The sequence below is a fragment of the Tachyglossus aculeatus genome, chromosome 10 (genome assembly GCF_015852505.1).
Source record: "Tachyglossus aculeatus isolate mTacAcu1 chromosome 10, mTacAcu1.pri, whole genome shotgun sequence".
In the NCBI taxonomy this organism is placed as follows: Eukaryota; Metazoa; Chordata; class Mammalia; order Monotremata; family Tachyglossidae; genus Tachyglossus; species Tachyglossus aculeatus.
Window position 1 is genome coordinate 32594831 of NC_052075.1, and position 20822 is coordinate 32615652.

The 20822-nt window shown below is 43.1% G+C and overlaps 1 protein-coding gene across 37 annotated transcripts in view; it reads left to right on the forward strand.

Annotated features, from left to right (window-relative positions):
- Window positions 1-20822, forward strand: part of NRCAM (neuronal cell adhesion molecule) — a 235903-nt gene that overhangs the window by 114088 nt on the left and 100993 nt on the right. For 26 of the 37 annotated variants that reach the window (XM_038752542.1, XM_038752547.1, XM_038752548.1 and 23 more), the window contains 2 exons: window positions 14050-14246; window positions 17741-17758. In XM_038752542.1, coding sequence (XP_038608470.1) covers window positions 14144-14246; window positions 17741-17758 — 121 coding nt within the window. In that variant the 5' untranslated portion in view covers window positions 14050-14143. The remainder of the gene's footprint in view (window positions 1-14049; window positions 14247-17740; window positions 17759-20822) is intronic. The other 11 variants (XM_038752549.1, XM_038752551.1, XM_038752579.1 and 8 more) reach the window with 1 other exon arrangement.

Below are 20822 nucleotides of genomic sequence, written 5' to 3' on the forward strand. Positions count from 1 at the left end.
GCATTGAAAGAGGAATGAAAAGAGTTGCCTAGCAACTATGTGGTCTTTGTTGCCCTGTTATTGCCATACCAGTCTGCAGAAAAGCATTCTGTCTTTAATGTTCTATTTTCTACCCTTTTTTATCTTTACATTGTTGGATAGTGCATGTCTTCATAGTAAAATTCAGTAGAATTGTGTTGCCACAGGGTTTTTGGTTGTTTCTTGGATTTTCTAAGTGTAGACTGGTACGTAACTTTGATATTCTTCAGTTCTTAACATACATGAGTGATTTAGTTATCCTTCCACTCCGCTTCCATTTTAGACTCAAATTGCAGAGTGTGCGTGACATGAAGGTGTGACATGCAGGAAACTGTCATCTCTAAATCCCAGTCCAAATAACCCTCATTGTCACTTAGGGAAAGCCTGGACCCTTTGTGATCGATTGCTGGGTCCTCAAAATACTCCAGTTCTTCCCTTCTTGGAATGGACTGAATTGGAGCATTCTAGTGCATCCATACTCCTGGACTTCCCCTCTTCTCTCAGTGTGTCTGAGATTCCAGGTTGATTACCTGGAATCTAGAAGCTTATGAAGCATTGTGGCCTAGTGGACAGAACACAGCCCTGGGAGTCAGAAGGTTGTGGGTTCTAATCCCAACTCTGCCACTTGTCTGCTGGTGTGGACTGGGCAAGTCATTTCGTTTCTCTTTGCCTCAGTTGTCTCATCTGTAAAATGGGGATTAAGACTGAGAGCCCCATATGGGACAGGGACTGTGTCCAGCTCAATTTGCTTGTATCCACCGCAGTGCTTAGTACAGTGCCTGGCACATAGAAAACGCTTAACAAATACCACTGTTATTATTACTATTTACTTTTAAGTCCTTCTGTGTACATTTATGGATGCCAGGGTAGATCTGATACCAGTCACAGGATCATTTTCCCTCCTCCGGGTAGGATCCTTGTCCCTCATCTTGGGACCCCAACATGGAAAACCTTTCTCCTGCAACCTGAACCTCCATGATCGGTTCCTAAATACTTTCATTCATTTATTCATTCATTCATTCATTCAATCGTATTTATTGAGCGCTTACTGTGTGCAGAGTACTGTACTAAGCGCTTGGGAAGTACTAGTTGGCAACATATAGAGACGGTCCCTACCCAACAGTGGGCTCACAGTCTAGAAGGGGGAGACAGAAAAAGATTAGGGGCTTTTCCTTTATTAACAAGCCCCCACCTCTCCTTTCCCAATCCTCCCCGGTCATTGGCTGTGTTCCAGGGGACACCTGTTAAATTCTTAGTACATTTTTTGTTGGCATTTGCAAAACACTTTCTAAGTGCCAGGTACCGTCAGTGTCCTAAGCGCTGGGGTAGATACAAGATAATCATATTGGACACAGTCCATGTCCCACATGTGCTTACGGTTTTAATCCCCATTTTACAGATGAGGTAACAGACACAGAGAAGTTAAGTGACTTGCCCAGGGTCACACTTTCCTTGCCTCAGGGAAGGAGTCCTGTGGTGTGAGTTTCTTCTTCTTCCAAAAACTTCTAGAACTTCTCTTTCCCCTTTCCTTTGAGTGCGGGACCAGCTTGTATTGCCACCCCACTGTAGTTGAGAAGCAGCATGGAAAAGTGGAGAGAGCGCGGGCTTGGGAGTGAGAAGGTCATAGGTTCTAATCCCAGCTCCACCACTTGTCTGCTGTGTGGCCTTGAGCAAATCGCTTCATTTTTCTGTACCTCAGTTCCCTCATCTGTAAAATGGGGACTGTGAGCCCCATGTGGGTCAGAGACTGTGCCCAACCCAATTTGCTTGTATACACCCCAGCACTTAATACAGTGTCTGGTACATAGTAAGCGCTTAACAAATGCCATTATTACTAGTAGTTTTATTATTATTATTTGCCACCAGCTGGCAGGAAGGCGTGGATTCTAGAGATGTTGTGAAGGTAGGATTGACTGGATTTGGTGACAGATTGAGTGTGAGGGTAGAATGAAAGAGGTGAGCCAAAGATAATGCCAAGATAACCAGCTTGTGAAACAGGGAGTATGGTGGTGTTCTCTATAGTGACAGGAAAGTCAAGGGGAGGATACGCTTTGGGTAGGAAGATGAGGATTTCTGTTTTGGACTTGCTAAATTTGGAGGTGTCAGCAAGAAGAGATGCCCTGATGTCAGGAGGAAATGTGAGATGGCAGAGAAGGAGAGAGATCAGGACTGGAAAGGTAGATTTGGGAATCATTTGCTCAGAAGTTGTATTTGAAGCTATGGGAGCTTAAGGATTCTCCAAGGGAGAACTGATTCATTCAATCGTGTTTATTGAGTGCTCACTATGTGCAGAGCACTTTGCTAGGCACTTGGGAAGTACAAGTCGGCAACATATGGAGGCGGTCCCTACCCAACAACGGGCTCGCAGTCTAGGAGGGGGAGACAGACAACAAAACAAAACATGTAGACAGGTGTCAAAACTGTCAGAATAAATAGAATTACAGCTATATGCACATCATTAATAAAATAAATAGAGTAGTCCTTGAGGGACCTCAGAAGTTATACTTTGGGAGGGAGAGGAGGAAAGGAGTGAGAAAAACTGAGGTGTGGCCAGAGAACTAGGAGGAGAACCAAGAAAGGACAGTGTCAGTTAGGTCAAGGTTAGATAATGTTTCAAGAAGAAGGGGGGTGGTCCAGTGTTGAAGGCAATTGAGAAGTCTTCATCATTTTCTTATTCAATGGTATTCACTGAATGCATACAGTGTGCAGAGCACTGTACTAAGGGTTTGGAAGAGTACAGTACAAAAGAGTTGGTAGACCCTTTCCCTGCCCACTGAGAGGGGAGGCAGACATTAATTCAGACATAGTCCATAACCTACAGTAAATTGACCATCTAAAATCTTTGATATACCCCAGCATTTCTGAAGTGTTCCCTATGTCAGGTAAGATCTTCTGCAGGTAAATGGGTACAGTTTATCTTCCCGGCTTGTAGATCTTGGCAGATTTTCCATCCTGTCCGGGAACTTTATCCTTCTTTATGGCTCTAATTGCAGTGATGGCCTCATTGTTGTTGGAGCAAAAACCACATCTTCAAATGTTGGCAGGCATACTATTTTTCTTAGAGTGTCATCCTCACCAGTGGAAGGTGTGTGAGATTTTTCAAGTCTTGTTGCCTTATTTTTTATGATTTACTCCTTGGTTGTGATTGTGGATAGGCTCATCTATACACTTGAAGCACTGCTTGGGCAGTGAATACGGATCTCTACATATATATTTCCAAGAGATCCCTGGTTTGTTTTGATCTGTTTGGCCTTGTGTCTCTTTTCGTGGGCTTTTGTCTACTTTGTAAGCACATTCTGTGTTCCATGAACTAGGTTAGGCTTCTCTAAGGATCCATTTGATCATTGTCAAGAGGATCTGAAATGTATTTATGAGGCATATTTTGCAATGCTGCCAGCTAGCTGCTCTTTAATTTCAGTGTCAGGTTCACTGAACCAGTTCTGGTGGGGTCTGTGAGAGCACCCTCAGTATAAATGGACATATATAGATTAAATCTCAGCAGGACACCACTACCTGGGATTCTAGTAGGCTATGAAAAGAATCAGTTGAATGGAAACTAAATATTCACATTGGAACAAAATGTTGTGGTCTTTTTTAATTGCAGTTGCTACATCATAATATGTTTAGCTTCCTGTTATCTGTCTGAATTCGTTAGAACGTATGACAAGTCAGACAAAGATTGTGTTGGGTAGTTTTTTGTGTGAATAATATTCCTTAACCACATTTCAAAATATATGCTAATCAGCACAGTTGCTATCCCAGATTCCCAACTTTTAAAGTCCCAGTATTCTGATGGAGCAGATCCCTTCTTATTGGAGATAATTAATTTTGTAAATGAAGTCCAGCTCCTTAGCTGCGCCTGTCTCTCAGGTCCACCTCCTTGCTGTCTGCATCCTCTACTGCTCAACTCCAACAACCTCTTGCTCCACTTCATCTACCCATTACCAACTTGGACTCATGTTAGACCTCAATATCACTTTATTGTACAATTTCTAACTTCGGTAGTAGCAGTAGTTGCAGAGGAGGAGGAGGAGTAAGCGCTTACTGTTGCAGAGCACTGTACTAAGCACAGGGAGAGAAGAGTCAGATGGGAATTAGACAAGGTTTCTTTTGCTCAGTGGGCTCATACCTTAAGAGTTTAAGTGGAGAGAAGGGATTGAAGACAGACACATCAGGAGTGATGAAACATTAACACTCTGGGAGAAGTTTTTATGCTCTGGAGCATATTGGGAGCAGGGGAACTCAGTGGTGGGAGGGAAGGCAACAGTTTCTCCGGGGGTTTTCTCTGCAGGAATGGAGATAATGATGATGATGGCATTTATTAAGCACTTACTATGTGCAAAGCACTGTTCTAAGCGCTGGGGAGGTTATAAAGTGATCAGGTTGTCCCACGGGTGGGCTCACATTCTTCATCCCCATTTTACAGATGAGGGAACTGAGGCTCAGAGAAGTGAAGTGACTTGCCCAAAGTCACACAGCTGACAATTGGTGGAGACGGGCTTTGAACCCATGACCTCTGACTCCAAAGCCTGGGCTCTTTCCACTGAGCCACCCTGCTTCTCTATGGAGAGTGTGTGGAAGTAGCTTTTATCCCCTGGCTGTCATATTCGGAGCATGCCAGGAGCAAGGACCCTCAGGGGTGGGAGGGAAGGCGGGGATTGCCATGGTGCTTTTTTCAGCCAGGATGAAGGAGCAACTCAACATCTCTGAAATCCCACTCTCTTACTACAACTTTTTTATCTGTCTTCTCTCCCACACATCTCCTTCTACCAATGCTGTCATCTTCTTTCATAGAGACCCCTGATGTCTTGAACCCCTCCACTTATCCAAAGCCATCATGTCAGCATTGTGGCCTGGTGGAAAGAGCACAGGCCTGGAAGTGAGAGGACCTGGGTTCCAATCCCAGTTCTGCCACGTTCCTGATGTGTGACCTTGGTCAAGTGACTTAACTTCTCTATTCCTCAATTCCCTCATCTGCAAAATGGGGATTCAGTACCTGTTCTCCTTCCTACTTAGACTGGGGGACCTGAGAAGCAGCGTGGCTCAGTGGAAAGAGTGTGGGCTTGGGAGTCAGAGGTCATGGGTTCGAATCCCGGCTCCACCACTTATCACTTGTGTGACTTTGGGCAAGACACTTAACTTCTCTATGCCTCAGTTACCTCATCTGGAAAATTGGGATTAAGACTGTAAGCCCCATGTGGGACAACCTGATTATCTTGTATCTCCTCCAGCACTTAGCACATAGTAAGTACTTAACAAGTACCAAAATTATTGTAATTATTATTATTATATCTACCCTAGAAACTTAATACAGTGCTTGGCATGTAGTAAGTTATTTATTATTATTATTATTTCCTATTTGGACTCCCTACCCATACCCCCTCTTTGATGTGCAAATTTAAATCTTCAAATCCAGTGTATCTGCTCAACTCAATACCCGCACACCCCAGTCCCTCTATCAGTCTTACACCACTAACTTCCACTGTGCTTGGCACATAGTAAGCGCTTAACAAATACTAACATCATCAATCCCAGTTCACCTCCACATTGTGCTTCCCCTCTTCCTTTGCTTGTGCTGTGGAATTCTGCTAGCAGCCATCTCAAATGCATCTGTTTGTGCTGTAATTCTGTACTCTCCTTGGCTAGGCAATATTATTTCTTCCCCTGTACTGATTCACATTCCCACACCCCACACCAACTATTCCAGAGTTAAACTTCTCCTTAAACCTCCAGTACCCCTACCTTCTTCAGCCTCATCTTTGACTACTGTGCCAATTACAAAATCAAAACCATCAGGCTTAAAGTCTCCCCAATATCCCCCTTAACTCTCCAACTCCTTCCTGCCCTTCTAATCCATTCAGTCAGTATTCCCAGTGTTTCTCAAGAGAAGATTTCCCACTAACTCTCAAAGTCCAACCACTCCCCCAAACCTTTGCACCCAAACCTTTCACTTCACACTTTACGAAAACACATGTGCCCACACTTCTTCTCTTCTCTTAACTTCTACCACTCTTAATCTGGTGGCCCTTTCCCCTCTGCTTTCAAACAAGCCCACACCCCCTCTAAAATAATAATAATAATAAACTTTCCTTGAATCTGTGGCACAATACAGCTATTGCTTCACCTCCCTTGTACAATTCCTGTCCAACTCATGGAATGTTTTGTTTACCTTTGTTGTCTTCACTTCCTCAACTTCTTGATTTACCGTCTACAATCCACCTTTTGTCCCCTCCACTTCAAAGAGAACTTTCTCTTCTCTTCTCCAACATCACCAATGACCTTCTTGACAAATCCAATAGACTTTCATCTGTCTTTATTCTCCTCTCCCTCTCCCACCCTTCTCCTGGAAAAACTATATAAACTAGGTTTTTCTGATGCCATCCATTCCTGATTCTCCTCCTACATCTCTTGCTGACCTGCTCAGTCTCTTAGGTTGACTTGTCCCTTACCCCCAAATCCCTGACATGGGGTCGGTCAAGGCTCAGTTCAGGATCCCCTTCTATTTTCAGTCTACGCTTACTTCTTTGTGGGCTCATCCACTCTCGCAGCTTCAGAGATCACTCTGCATGGATAACTCCACATCTATCTCATTAGCTCCAAGCTCTCTGCTTCTCTGCAATATCTCCTCTCCTCCCCTCCTGCCTCTGGGACATCTCTGAATGGATGTCCTGCCAGTACCTAAATCTGAACAATTTAAGCACTTGGGTACTCACACTTTTATCACCCCTCTTCCCACTGAATTTATGGACATATATTTACACTCATTGCTTCTTCTTACCTGAATTTCTTATAGTGCCTGTCTCCTTTGCTAATCAACTACTTGAAGGATGGAATGATGTCTACTAATTCCATTGTAGTAATAATAATAATAATAATGGCATTTGTTAAGCACTTACTATGTGTCAAGCACTGTTCTAAGTGCTGGGGGGCATACAAGGTAATCAGGTTGTCCTACATGGGGCTCAGAGTCTTAATCCCCATTTTATAGATGAGGTAACTGAGGCCCAGAGAAGTTAAGTGACTTGCCCAAAGTCACACAGCTGACAAGTGGCGGAGCCGGGATTAGAACCCATGACCCCTGACTCCCAAGCCCATGCTTATTCCACTGAACCATGCTGCTTCTCATTGTACTTCTTCAAGTACTTTCATTCATTCATTCAATCGTATTTATTGAGCACTTACTGTGTGCAGAGCACTGTACTAAGCACTTGGGAAGTACAACTTGGCAACGTATAGAGACGGTCCCTACCCAACAGTGGGCTCACAGTCTAGAAGGGGGAGACAGAGAACAAAACAAAACATATTAACAAAATAAAATAAATAGAATAAATATGTACAAATAGAATAAATCAATAAATAGAGTAATAAATACATACAAACATATATACATATAGACAGCGCTGTGGGGAGGGGAAGGAGGTAAGGCAGGGGGATGGGAAGGGTGGAGAGAAAGGAGGGGGCTCAGTCTGGGAAGGCCTACTGGAGGAGGTGAGCTCTCAGTAGGGCCTTGAAGGGAGGAAGAGAGCTAGCTTGGCGGATGTTGGGAAGGAGGGCATTCCAGACCAGGGGGAGGACGTGGACCAGGGGTCAACGGCGGGACAGGCGAGAAAGAGGCACGGTGAGGAGATTAGCGGCAGAGGAGTGGAGGGTGCAGGCTGGGCTGTAGAAGGAGAGAAGGGAGGTGAGGTAGGAGGGGGCGAGGTGATGGACAGCCTTGAAGCCCAGGGTGAGGAGTTTCTGCCTGATGTGTAGGTTGATTGGTAGCCACTGGAGATTTTTGAGGAGGGAAGTAACATTCCCAGAGCGTTTCTGGACAAAGACAATCCGGGCAGCAGCGTGAAGTATGGATTGAAGTAGGGAGAGACAGGACGATGGGAGATCGGAGAGGAGGCTAATACAGTAATCCAGATGGGATAGGATGAGAGCTTGAACGAGCAGGGTAGCGGTTTGGATGGAGAGGAAAGGGCAGATCTTGGCAATGTTGCGGAGCTGAGACTGGCAGGTTTTGGTGATGGCTTGGATGTGAGTGGTGAATGAGAGAGCGGAGTCGAGGGTAACACCAAGGTTGCGGGCTTGTGAGACGGGAAGGATGGTAGTGCCGTCAACAGAGATGGGAAAGTCAGGGAGGGGGCAGGGTTTGGGAGGGAAGACAAGGAGTTCAGTCTTGGACATGTTGAGTTTTAGGTGGCTGGCAGACATCCAGATGGAGATGTCCTGAAGGCAGGAGGAGATGCGAGCCTGGAGGGAGAGAGACAGAGCAGGGGCAGAGATGTAGATTTGTGTGTCATTAGCGTAGAGATGATATTTAAAGCTGTGGGAGCGAATGAGGTCACCAAAGGAGTGAGTGTAGATCGAGAACAGAAGGGGACCAAGAACTGAACCTTGAGGAACCCGTACAGTAAGGAGATGGGCGGGGGAGGAGGGGCCTGCAAAAGAGACTGAGAATGCATGAGAATTAATACAGGGTACTTAGCACAGAGCAAATGCTCAATAAATACTATTGCTTTATTGACTCAAGCCTTTGAAAATGGTGTAGAAAAGTAGCCTCTGTAGTTTTTTCCTGTAAAGACAGGCTCTTCATTATAGATTTCATCCATCCAATTATGTATCTTTCCCTGTGAGATTATAAAATTATTATATCCTAATAATTTTGGAGGAAGAATTTTGCAAGTTAACTGTGCCAGCAAATTGTGCACGAGACAGAATGCTGTATAGCAAAATCCTAGTCTGTTTGAGTATTGGATAGAGAGATTTGGATATACATTGATAGATCTGATGAGTTGCTTTTCTATTAATTCTAAATTCTTCCAGTTAGTTACCTATGATATTCTTATGCCCATGCCCTGTGCTAAGTGGTGAGGTGAGTTCAAGATGATCACATGCTTTTCAATTAGTTCAACCAGCGTGATAGCACTTTGGATGGAAAGTTAGGGGCAGATGTTGTGGTGGTAGAACTGATAGGACTTGATTTCTAACTGAATTTGGGTTGGAGGGGTAGAGGGGGAGAAAGAGAGAGAGAGAGAGAGAGAAGTTAAGAATAATGCCAAGGGGCTTGAGAAATGAGTAAGAAGGTTGTCAACACGGCTCAGTGGAAGGAGCCTGAAACTCAAGGAGTTCATACTGTAAATGAGGAAAGATGACTACTGGAACAATAAGAATGAATTTAGACAATTATAAATTTCAATGCAACAATCTGAAGTAAACGTACTGAAGTAAGTAGCTGAACAATACTCAGATGGGGAAGCCCTGCTATAGGCAACAGTCTTTCCAGCATTCTACCAACTTGTTGCCAACTTGTACTTCCCAAGCGCTTAGTACAGTGCTCTGCAAACAGTAAGCACTCAATAAATATGATTGATTGATTGATTGATTCTACATGGTTGGAAGGTAAGTTCAGTAACTTACACAGTAGTTGGCTGAAACAAGGGAGTCTTCTCATCTGGGCATCAGGCAGCCCCATGGAATCTGGATCTCCCTGCCATGAGGAACTCCATTCAAATGGGTCTCTGTTTCTTTCAGGGGTTTGTAGAAAACTTCTCTGTGCCTTAGAATACTTAGAACAACACCTGGCACTTAGTAAGTGCTTAACAAGTAACATAAAAATAAGTAAATAAGAGAGGCTGGTCCAGTCACCAGATAGACCAGCATCCATCTATATAGGTATGGAGCTGGCAGGGCAAGATGATGCTATATTCAACCTGATTTACCGCACCCCAGTGCTTAGTACAGTTCCTGGCACTTAACAAATACCACAATTACCTACAAGGCTGGGCTGGAGAGAGAAAATTGGAAGGGAAGAAGGGGAAGTGTGGGAAATATTCTCATCACCACCACTGTGGGTAGGGAACCAGCTGCAAACCACGGAGAAGCAGCGTGGCTTAGTGGCAAGAGAATGGGCTTGGGAGTCAGAGGTCATGGGTTCTAATCCCGGTTCCCCCACTTGTCAGCTGTGTGACTTTGGGCAAGTCACTTCGCTTCTCTGTGCCTCAGTTACCTCATCTGTAAAATGGGGATTACGACTGTGAGCCCCAGGTGGGACAATCTGATAACCTTGTATCTAACCGAGCACTTAGAACAGTGCTAGGCACATAGTAAGCGCTTAACAGAAACTATTATTATTATTATTATTATTATTATTATTATTATTATTATTATTATTATGTCGTTCATTTGATCAGGATTCCCATGGCCACAACTATTTCCTTCCCTCTCACACAATGCTGAGAGACTAGACTCAAGTTGCTCTATTGTAGGAAGCAGCTAATAATCTTGGTATTATTGGTTAATTTCTTACTGCGTGCCAAGCACTATACTAAACAGTAGGGTAGATACAAGACAATCCAGTTAGACACAGTCCCTGTCCCACATAGGACTCACAGTCCAAGAAGGAGGGATTAGAATTTAATCACCATTTTACAGATGAGAGAACTGAGGCACAGAGAAGCTAAGTGACCTGCCCAGGGTCACACAGCAGACCAGTGGCAGGGCTGGACTTTTAAACTCAGGTCCTCTGACTCCTAGGCCTGTGATTTTTCCACTGGTCAGGCTGCTTCTCAGGTATTTACTCAGTAGGAGCCTAACTACATTGCCACTGGTTATTCAAGTCTTCCTTGTCACCTCACCCCCTGAAGTCCCTGACCAAAGACATTGCTACCTAGAGCATACAGTGAAACTCATCCATTGGTTTGCAGGAAAATAGCCTTCCCAGCCCCTTCATGTGGCCTGTATTCAAAGTCCACAGGAACCTGTCTTTGCGAAAAGAGCATGAACCTGCGAGTCAGAGGACCTGAGTTCTATGGAGGGCTGGCAGCCTCAGTTACCTCTTCTGTAAAATGGGGATAAAATATCTGTTCTCCCACTGTCTGAGACTGAAACCTATGGGGGACAGACACTGTGCCCCTTCAGCTTACACTCTACCACCCCCAGTAAGTAGTATAGTGCTTGGCGCATCTTAAGTACTTTCATTCATTCATTCATTGTCGTATTTATTGAGCGCTTACTATGTGCAGAGCACTGTACTAAGCGCTTGGGAAGTACAAGTAGGCAACATATAGAGACGGTCCCTACCCGACAACGGGCTCACAGTCTAGAAGACTGTGAATAGAAGAGGACCTCAACATTATCACTGGATAAGGGAGTACTAAGCTTAAAAAATGAATGAGGCTGCTGGGGCATTAATAATATTTAAGAATTATGGTATTTGTTAAGCGCTTACTATGTACAAGGCACCGTACTAAGCGTTGTGGCTGTCCGTAACCCCGATCAGCCATCTTGTAGCATGTGCCGTTCAATCAATCAGTGGTATTTATTGAGCACATACTGGGTGCAGAGCGCAATACGATTCAGTAGAGTTGAGAAGCAGCAGGGCCTAGTGGATAGAGCACAGGCTCGGGAGTCGGAAGGTTGTGGATTCTAATCCCGGCTCCGCCACTTGTCTGCTTGGGCAAGTCACTTAACGTCTCTGTGCCTCAGTTCCCTCATCCGTAAAGTGGTGATTAAGACTGTGAGCCCCATGTGGGATGGGGACTGTGTCCAATCTGCTTATGTCGTCTCTTCCCCAGCGCTTAGTACAGTGCCTGGCAAATAGTAAATGCTAACAGATACCATTTAAAAAAAAATGATAGACATGCTCCCTTCCCACAGGGAGTTTACAGTTTAGTGTACTTAACAAGTACTTAACAAGTACTTAACAAATACCACAGTTATTATTATTCCTCTATATTTTCCCCCTCTAGATTGTAAGCTCCTTGTGGGTAGGAAGCACGTCTACCAACTCTGGTATATTGTACTCTCCCAGATGCTGAGTACAGTCTGCACACACTAAGTGCTCAATACATATAATTAATCAACTATAAAGATTTTCTGTTTAAAAACTCTTTTCCTTTTGCAGAGTCCCTGCACTCTCAGGACACTCTTTAAGGTGATAGGTGGGTTAGTCATGTGCTGACCTTCCGTCCTCTTGCCTCTCCCAACCCCAGTCCATATTTCACTCTGCTGCCCAGATCATTTTTCTGAAAAAATGCTCAGCCCACTTCTCCCCTCTCTTCAAGAACCTCACGTAGTTGCCCATATGCCTCTGCACTAAACTGAAACATGTTACCATTAGCTTTAAAGCACTGTCCGCTTGCTCCTCCTACCTTACCACACTGATTTCCTACTACAACCCAGCCACTATAGTTCGCTTCTGTAGCACCAAGTTGCTCACTGTACCTTGATCTTGTCTATCTAATAATAATAATGATGATGATGATGGCATTTATTAAGCGCTTACTATGTGCAAAGCACTGTTCTAAGCGCTGGGGAGGTTACAAGGTGATCAGGTTGTTCCACGGGGGGCTCACAGTCTTAATCCCCATTTTACGGATGAGGTAACTGAGGCCCAGAGAAGTGAAGTGACTCGCCCAAAGTCCCACAGCTGAAAATTGGCGGAGCTGGGATTTGAACCCATACCTCTAACTCCAAAGCCCGTGCTCTTTCCACTGAGCCACACTGCTTCTCTATCTAACTTCCAACCCCTTGCCCTTGTCCTCCCTCTTCATTCAATCATATTTATTGAGTGCTTACTGTGTGCAGAACATTGTACTAAGCACTTGGGAGAGTACAATACAACAATAAACAGTCACATTCCCTGCCCACAACGAGTTTACAATCTGCCTGGAACTCCCTCAACCTCCATATCCAACAGCCCACCACACTCCCCACCTTTAAAGCCTTATTAATTAATTAATTAATGATGGTATTTGTTAAGCACTTACTATGTGCCAAGCACTGTTCTAAGCGCTGGGGTAGATACAAGGTAATCAGGTTGTTCCATGTGGGGCTCACATTCTTAAACCCCATTTTACAAATGAGGGAACTGAGGCACAGAGATGGTTAAGTGACTTGCCCAAAGTCACACAGCTGACAAGTGGCAGATCCGGGATTAGAACTCGTGACCTCTGACTCCCAAATCCGTGCTTTTCCCACTAAGCTGTGCTGCTTCTCTAATGATAGTTGTTAAGTGCTTACTGTGTGTCAAGTATTGTTCTAAGAGCTGGGGTAGATACAAGGAAATCAGGTTGTCCCACATGGGGCTCACAGTCTTAATCCCCATTTTACAGATGAGGGAACTGAGGCCTAGAAAACTTAAGTGACCTGCCCAAAGTCACACAGCTGACAGTTGGCGGAGCCGGGATTTGAACCCATGACCTCTGACTCCAAAGCCTGGGCTCTTTCCACTGAGCCACGCTGCTTCAATGTCTGCCTCCCCCTCTAGACTAGATAGAGCGTGAGCCTAGGAGTCTAAAGGTCATGGGTTCTAAACCTGGCTCTGTCACTGGCCTGCAGTGTGGTCCTGGGCAAATCACTTCACTTCTCTGTGCCTCAGTTATGTCATCTGTAAAATGGGGTTGAAGATTGTGAGCCCTGTGTAAGACAGGGGCTGGATCCAACCAGATTTGCGTGTATACACCCCAGCACTTAGTACAGTGCCTGGTACATAGTGAGCATTTAACAAATACCACAATTATTATTAGTAGTAAGCGCTTTACAAATACCATCATTATTATAATTATTGTTATTATTATTAAACTGTAAGCTTCTTGTGGGCAGGGAATATTTTTACCAACTCTATTGTATTGTATTTTCCCAAGTACCTAGTACAGTGCTCTGCACAGAGTTAACACAATAAATTGATTGATTAATTGATCTCCTCTGCTCACCTGTTGTTGTGCTGCTAACTAGTGTTACTTTCTGCTCAAAACATAAAGGATACAGTACCAGACCATGGACCTAAACATCCATACAAATATTTTAGTGAATTAATGTTTGCAGATGGATTGAGTTTCATACAATAGTTTAGATACTATTTCAGTGTGTATTGATGAGCGACAGAGTAATGTATTAAAAATCAGTTCAGATGAATCAAATATTTAAAAACTCAGTCGCTTTAGGTTTCATATATAATTCAGAACTGATAGCCTTTGCTTTAGAATACTGCTGATTCCATTTGCTAACCATTATTATCATTATTTTATCATCCCTTTCTCCTAGGTTCTTTGTGACAGTTACTTAAACATTACAGACAAAGCTGTTTGGGAAAGAAGAAAAGAAAATTCTGTTGGCACTTCTCAGCAGGAGTTAGCTAATGCAGCTTAAAATGCCGAAAATGAAGAGCTTATCCACAGGCAGAGCTCTCTTGATTCTCTTCCTGTGCCCGATGATGAGTTCACTGGAGGTACCTCTTGATCGTAAGTATTATCCTATTAAAGCTGTTGATTTGGACAGTCGGAAATTCCCAGTATTGAATGATGCTTTGAAGATTATGAATGGAAAATAGTCTGTGCAACCTTGTCGAACTAATCAGAAATAGTTGATTCTTCCCCTTTCATCATATTGTGTTTATAGATTTACCAGACTGCTGTGTGATCCAAGTAATTCATTCATTTATTCCATCGTATTTATTGAGCGCTTACTGTGTGCAGAGCACTGTAATCATTCCCATCCTGCTGCTGGACAAGGGGAGACTCACTTGGTGAGGAGGAGTTTGGGCTGCCTGGCTCTCAGTAACCTTCCAGTCTGGTCCTCCCCAAAGGGATCCTTTAGCATGATTCTCCTGATTGCCTCCTCGATGATCTGTTACTGAGAGGATTCAAATTGCCATCAGTGCTCCAATCTGGAAAAGGGAAGGATCCTGAGGGGACATAAGGACCCCTAGTTACTTAGTGCCTCCAATTCCTTAAAGCGAGAACAGCCAATTCATACCATACGTACAAATGGTTTTATTATCTTGTGGAACAAAACCATTGACTCAAGAGGTCAGAGTGGGACACTTTCAACTGGATTTCATTCAAGTTTCCAGGGTTTAGGTTTCATAATATTGTAAGTGTTTTAGGAATAAAACTTTTTGATAGACAATTTATTGATTTGTCATCTTCAAATATACCTGCGAGGAGTCAGCTCATAATTAAACCGATGAAAAAGGATAATATATTTGTTATGGAGAGGTAGTTGCCAGGACTCCAGACCCCAAACTGCAAAATTACCCTGAAAACCCGACTGAGAAACTCTAGAGGCCACCCTTGGCAGGAGAGACACTGAGGGCCCAATTTGAAGGCAGTGGGAGGTGAAATCTTTTTAGACTGTGAGCCCACTATTGGGTAGGGACTGTCTCTATATGTTGCCAATTTGTACTTCCCAAGCGCTTAGTACAGTGCTCTGCACACAGTAAGCGCTCAATAAATACGATTGATTGATTGATTGATGATCTGTTACTGAGAGGATTCAAATTGCCATCAGTGCTCTGATCTGGAAAAGGGAAGGATCCTGAGGGGACATAAGGACCCCTAGTTAGTTAGTACCTCCAATTCCTTAAAGTCTGAACAGCCAATTCATACCATACGTACAAATGGTTTTATTATCTTCTGGAACAAAACCATTGACTCAAGAGGTCAGAGTGGGACACTTTCAACTGGATTTCATTCAAGTTTCCAGGGTTTAGGTTTCATAATATTGTAAGTGTTTTAGGAATAAAACTTTTTGATAGACAATTTATTGATTTGTCGTCTTCAAATATACCTGGGAGGAGTCAGCTCATAATTAAACCGATGAAAAAGGATAATATATTTGTTATGGAGAGGTAGTTGCCAGGACTCCAGACCCCAAACTGCAAAATTACCCTGAAAACCCGACTGAGAAACTCTAGAGGCCACCCTTGGCAGGAGGGACACTGAGGGCCCAATTTGAAGGCAGTGGGAGGTGAAATCTTTTTAGACTGTGAGCCCACTATTGGGTAGGGACTGTCTCTATATGTTGCCAATTTGTACTTCCCAAGCGCTTAGTACAGTGCTCTGCACACAGTAAGCGCTCAATAAATACGATTGATTGATTGATTGATGATCTGTTACTGAGAGGATTCAAATTGCCATCAGTGCTCCGATCTGGAAAAGGGAAATATCCTGAGGGGACATAAGGACCCCTAGTTAGTTAGTGCCTCCAATTCCTTAAAGGGAGAACAGCCAATTCATACCATACGTACAAATGCTTTTATTATCTTTCTCCTGGAACAAAACCATTGACTCAAGAGGTCAGAGTGTGACACTTTCAACTGGATTTCATTTAAGTTTCCAGGGTTTAGGTTTCATAATACTGTAAGTGTTTTAGGAATAAAACTTTTTGATAGACAATGTATTGATTTGTCATCTTCAAATATACCTGGGAGGAGTCAGCTCATAATTAAACCGATGAAAAAGGATAATATATTTGTTATGGAGAGGTAGTTGCCAGGACTCTAGGATCCAAACTGCAAAATTACCCTGAAAACCCAACTGAGAAACTCTAGAGGCCACCTTTGGCAGGAGGGACACTGAGGGCCCAATTTGAAGGCAGTGGGAGGTGAAATCTTTTTAGACTGTGAGTCCACTGTTGGGTAGGGACTGTCTCTATATGTTGCAAATTTGTACTTCCCAAGCGCTTAGTACAGTGCTCTGCACACAGTAAGCGCTCAATAAATACGATTGATTGATTGATTGATTGAAAGAAACTTCTGATGTCCCCACCTTCACACTCCCTTTTCCTCACCTTCTTCCAAAATGAAATGAGGGCCCACTTCATGGGAAAGTGGGGCTTTCCCTTCTTTCCAAAGATTTTGCAGGGGGATTTTCATTTCAGCGAAAAAAAAAGATTGGTATTGCTGAATTTGTCAGTCATGGTAATTGTGTTCCCAAGACTGCATCTAAAAGCAATGGAGATAAAAAATGTTCTTCCCCCATGGACTGAAAGTAGTCTAACTCTTCACTGTACCAAGGAAACAACCATCTATGGCTGACTCACTCTACTGTGCTAATGGTGAATAGACTGAACTAAGATAAGATGCAAAACACCTATAAATTTATACCTGATCCAGCCAACCACTGCAAGTGTTGCTCACTACATGGACTGAAATAAGTATCCCATTGGGGTCCTCTTTTCCCATCCTTGGTGTGTCCCTAGTAGGGGAGGTTGGAAGAAGTGGAAGATCTGACCAAAACCTGGAAGTAGGAGGAAGAAGCAGGAAAGACAAGGGACCTAAATGATCCACAGGCAGAAAACTTTGCCCATGTATTGAGCTGAGGCTCACAGGACTCGTCCTACATCATCCTTGATTAAAGTATGTTCCACTTATTTACAAAGGCCAAAAAGTAGTTTCCATTCATCAGAGAAGTAAATGAATTGAATGTAATGTGGAAAAGTATATTATTGACAGATTCAATTTAACTATTAGTTGATTTCGGGCCTTCCTATTTGATCAGCTATTGTCTTGCAGAAGTTTTTACTCATCTGAAATTTTCTGTTAATGAAACCTTGCATATAGCAGTGCCTTTGATAAGATTATGGACAGCTCAGTTTGTGATAATCCAGATGAACTGAATTGTTCAGCTATATTTAGCTGGAGAATGAATTCTTACTTAGAAGAATGTCTGAGGAATGGAATCCCTTGCTTTTGTCCCCATAAGGGTGTTTTTTGTTTTGTTTTGTTTTGTATTTTTCACTTATTCTTCCATATATGCATTTGGATGTCCAAGGAAAGGTGGACTGGTTTCTTCTGACCAAGATTTCTTTCTCTCACAGAGCCACACTGGCAGTCATTTTAGGTTAAAATCCAATTTCCAAAACCCTCCCTCCATCTTTCAGGTTATTACATTGTTTTTACTAACAACAGCTTTCCTTTAATCCTTCTCATCTGCTGTTACTGATGGGGGAAAAGCAAAACTTCTTGAAGAATGTAAGTTTTCACCTATGAGCAATAGTGAAAATGTAATTTGCTGTTGTTTTGTTTATTAAACCTTTGTGATGCTGAAGCAAAGAGGATATTACTCAAGTCTCTGGCTTTGGCGGTTCTTGTGCATGTGTGTTTGCTGTGGCTACATGCTTGAAACATATAGTATTGAACTTAGTTCTCTCATATTTTGAAGGGAGGATATAGTTAGACCAAGTGAGGGTGGGGAGGGAGGGGAGAGTGTTTTAAGTGTTATCCCACACCATCTGACAGAACTCTTCACCATCCCTTCCAAAGTGGAAGAATTTAAGCCAACCATCAATGTAATAATAATAATAATAATAATAATAATAATGGCATTTATTAAGCGCTTACTATGTGCAAAGCACTGTTCTAAGCACTGGGGAGGTTACAAGGTGATCAGATTGTCCCACGGGGGGGCTCACAGTCTTAATCCCATTTTACAGATGAGATAAATGAGACACAGAGAAGTTAATTGACTTGCCCAAAGTCACACAGCTGACAATTGGCAGAGCTGGGATTCGGATCCATGCCCTCTGATTCCAAAGCCCATGCTCTTTCCACTGAGCCATGCTGCTTCTCATGTAGTCTTTGAAGTAACACTACAGTTGTTTTCTTTTTCTTGCACTGATTTGCTCTTTAATTTAGAAGATATAAATCACCACTGAGGTAGCTGGAGAAATCTTCAGAGTTTAGAAAGGATGAAAATTTGGCTTTAAATTTTTAGATCTGTCTTCAAGAAAGAATTTGTTATCTGCTGGAATAGAACCATGTATTTCACACTCCTTCAGAGGCAGTATTTTTAAATTTTGGTTATAGAAGTAACAAAAAAGTACAGTTTATTCTTGTAGGAATTCCTCTGATCTGCATAACTGTAATAAATGGAGAATTCTTGCTCCTACTTGTTGTGATGATGACCGCAACATTTAAGGGAGGAAATTAGTCATACAACATTCTACACACAAAAATCAAAGGTCAGCACCTCAGTAAAATTACTTACTTGTTTGAGGTATTATGTTTCTTTATGATTCAACACCTACTTCTTAAGCAGCTGGCCAGATTGCTGAATTTGGCTAAGTAGAGATTGATTGTGATGATTATGATTGAGTCTTCCTTTGACTATGATGGCATTGAGTGTTTTTCATGATCAGCAGGACTGAGAACCTGCATGAAGGAATTGGTTATAACAATACTAATAGTAGTAATAATGCACTCTACTAAGCATATGAGTGTGAAACAGAAAAGTGATACATTCAAGGAGCTTTCACTCTGATGGGAAAGACAGATATTTCCAAATATACATGATTGTGAAGGTACATTCAAAAATGCTACCATGCTGATCTGAGCACTTATCCTATCTCGCCTTGACTATTGCATCTATCTCCTCGCTGACCTTCCATCCTCCTCTCTCCCCACTCCGATCCATACTTCACTCTGCAGCATGGATCATTTATCAACAAAAATGTTCAGTCTATGTCTCCCCACTCCTCAAGAACCTCCTATGTCTGCCCATCTACCTCCATATCAAACAGTTATTCCTTACCATTGGCTTTAAAGCAGCTTGCCCCATCCTACCTCACCTCACTAATCTACTACTATAGGATTAGGATGGAGTAGGGGAGTTGGATTTAGCAAGAAGGATATCATTGGTGAACTTTGAGAGGGAAGTTTCTGTGGAGAGAAGGGGTCAGAAGCCAGATTGGAGGGGGTCAAGGAGAGAAATTGCAGACATCAGGTGTAGACAACCTGCTCTGGAGGGGAATGGTAGGAGGGAGATGGGGCAATAGCTATAGGGAGCCATGGCATCAAGGAGAGTTTTATTTAATATAGACAGACATGAGTGTGTTTGAAAACAGGGTGGAAAAACCATTGGTAAGTGAACAGTTGAAGGTGGCAGTCAGGGAGTGAAGAAGGGAGGGGAAAAATGCTTTGATAAGGTGCGAAGGGATGGGGTTGGAGGAGCAGGTGGAGGGGGTAGATTTTGAGAGGAGGTAAGAGATCTCTAAAGTTACTGCTGGAAAAGATGCAAGCATTTAAGAAGGGGCAGAAGGAGGGAGGGGCTGGAGAGGAGGGGAGATTTTAGGGAGATCACATATGACGGTTTCAATTTTCTCAGTAAAGTGTGTGGCAAGGTAATTAGGGGCAAGAGATGGGGGGGCAGTGGGATGACAGTTTGAGGAGGGAGTTAAACGTCTGAAAAAACTGGCGAGGGCAATGGGCATGGGAGTCAATAAGGATGGAGAAATCTCATTCAACCCACATATTCATTCATTCATTCAATCGTATTTATTGAGCACTTACTGTGTGCAGAGCACTCTACTAAATTCTGTCAGTTCGAACTTCATTGCATTGCTAGAATCTTCCCTTTCCACTCCAAATAAAGTGCTACTATGTTAATCCAAGCACTTATCTTATCTTGCCCTGATTACTTCATCAGCCCCCTTGCTGACCTCCCAGGCTTCTCTCTCCCAACTCCAGTACATACTTCACTCTGCTACCCGGATCATTTTTCTACAAAAACATTCAGTCTGTGTTTTCCCGCTCCTGAAGAACCTCCAGTGATTGCTCACCCATATCCACATCAAACAGAAACTCCTTACCATTGACGTTAAAACATTCAATCACCTTGCCCACTCCTATTTTACCAAGCTGCTTTCTTCCTATTTCAACCCAGCCCGCATACTTCACTTCTGTAATGCTATTCTACTTATTGTACTTTAATCTCGCCTCTTACTGCCAACTTCTTACCTGCATCCTGCCTTTGGCGAGAAACACCCTCCCTCCATCCCTTCATATCCGTCATACTATCGCTCTCCGCACCCTCTCCGCTGGAGAAGGCACATCTTCTCCAAAAGATGTTCCCAACTAGGCCTTCATTTCCTCTTTTTCCAGTCCCTTTGTGTCGCTCTTGCACTTGGATTTGTACCCTCTATTCATCTCTCCCTCAGCCCCACAGCACTTATGTAAATATCCATAATTTATTTATTTGTATTTGTCTGTCTTCCCTCTAGACTATACGCTTATTGTGGATAGGGAATGTGTCTACCAA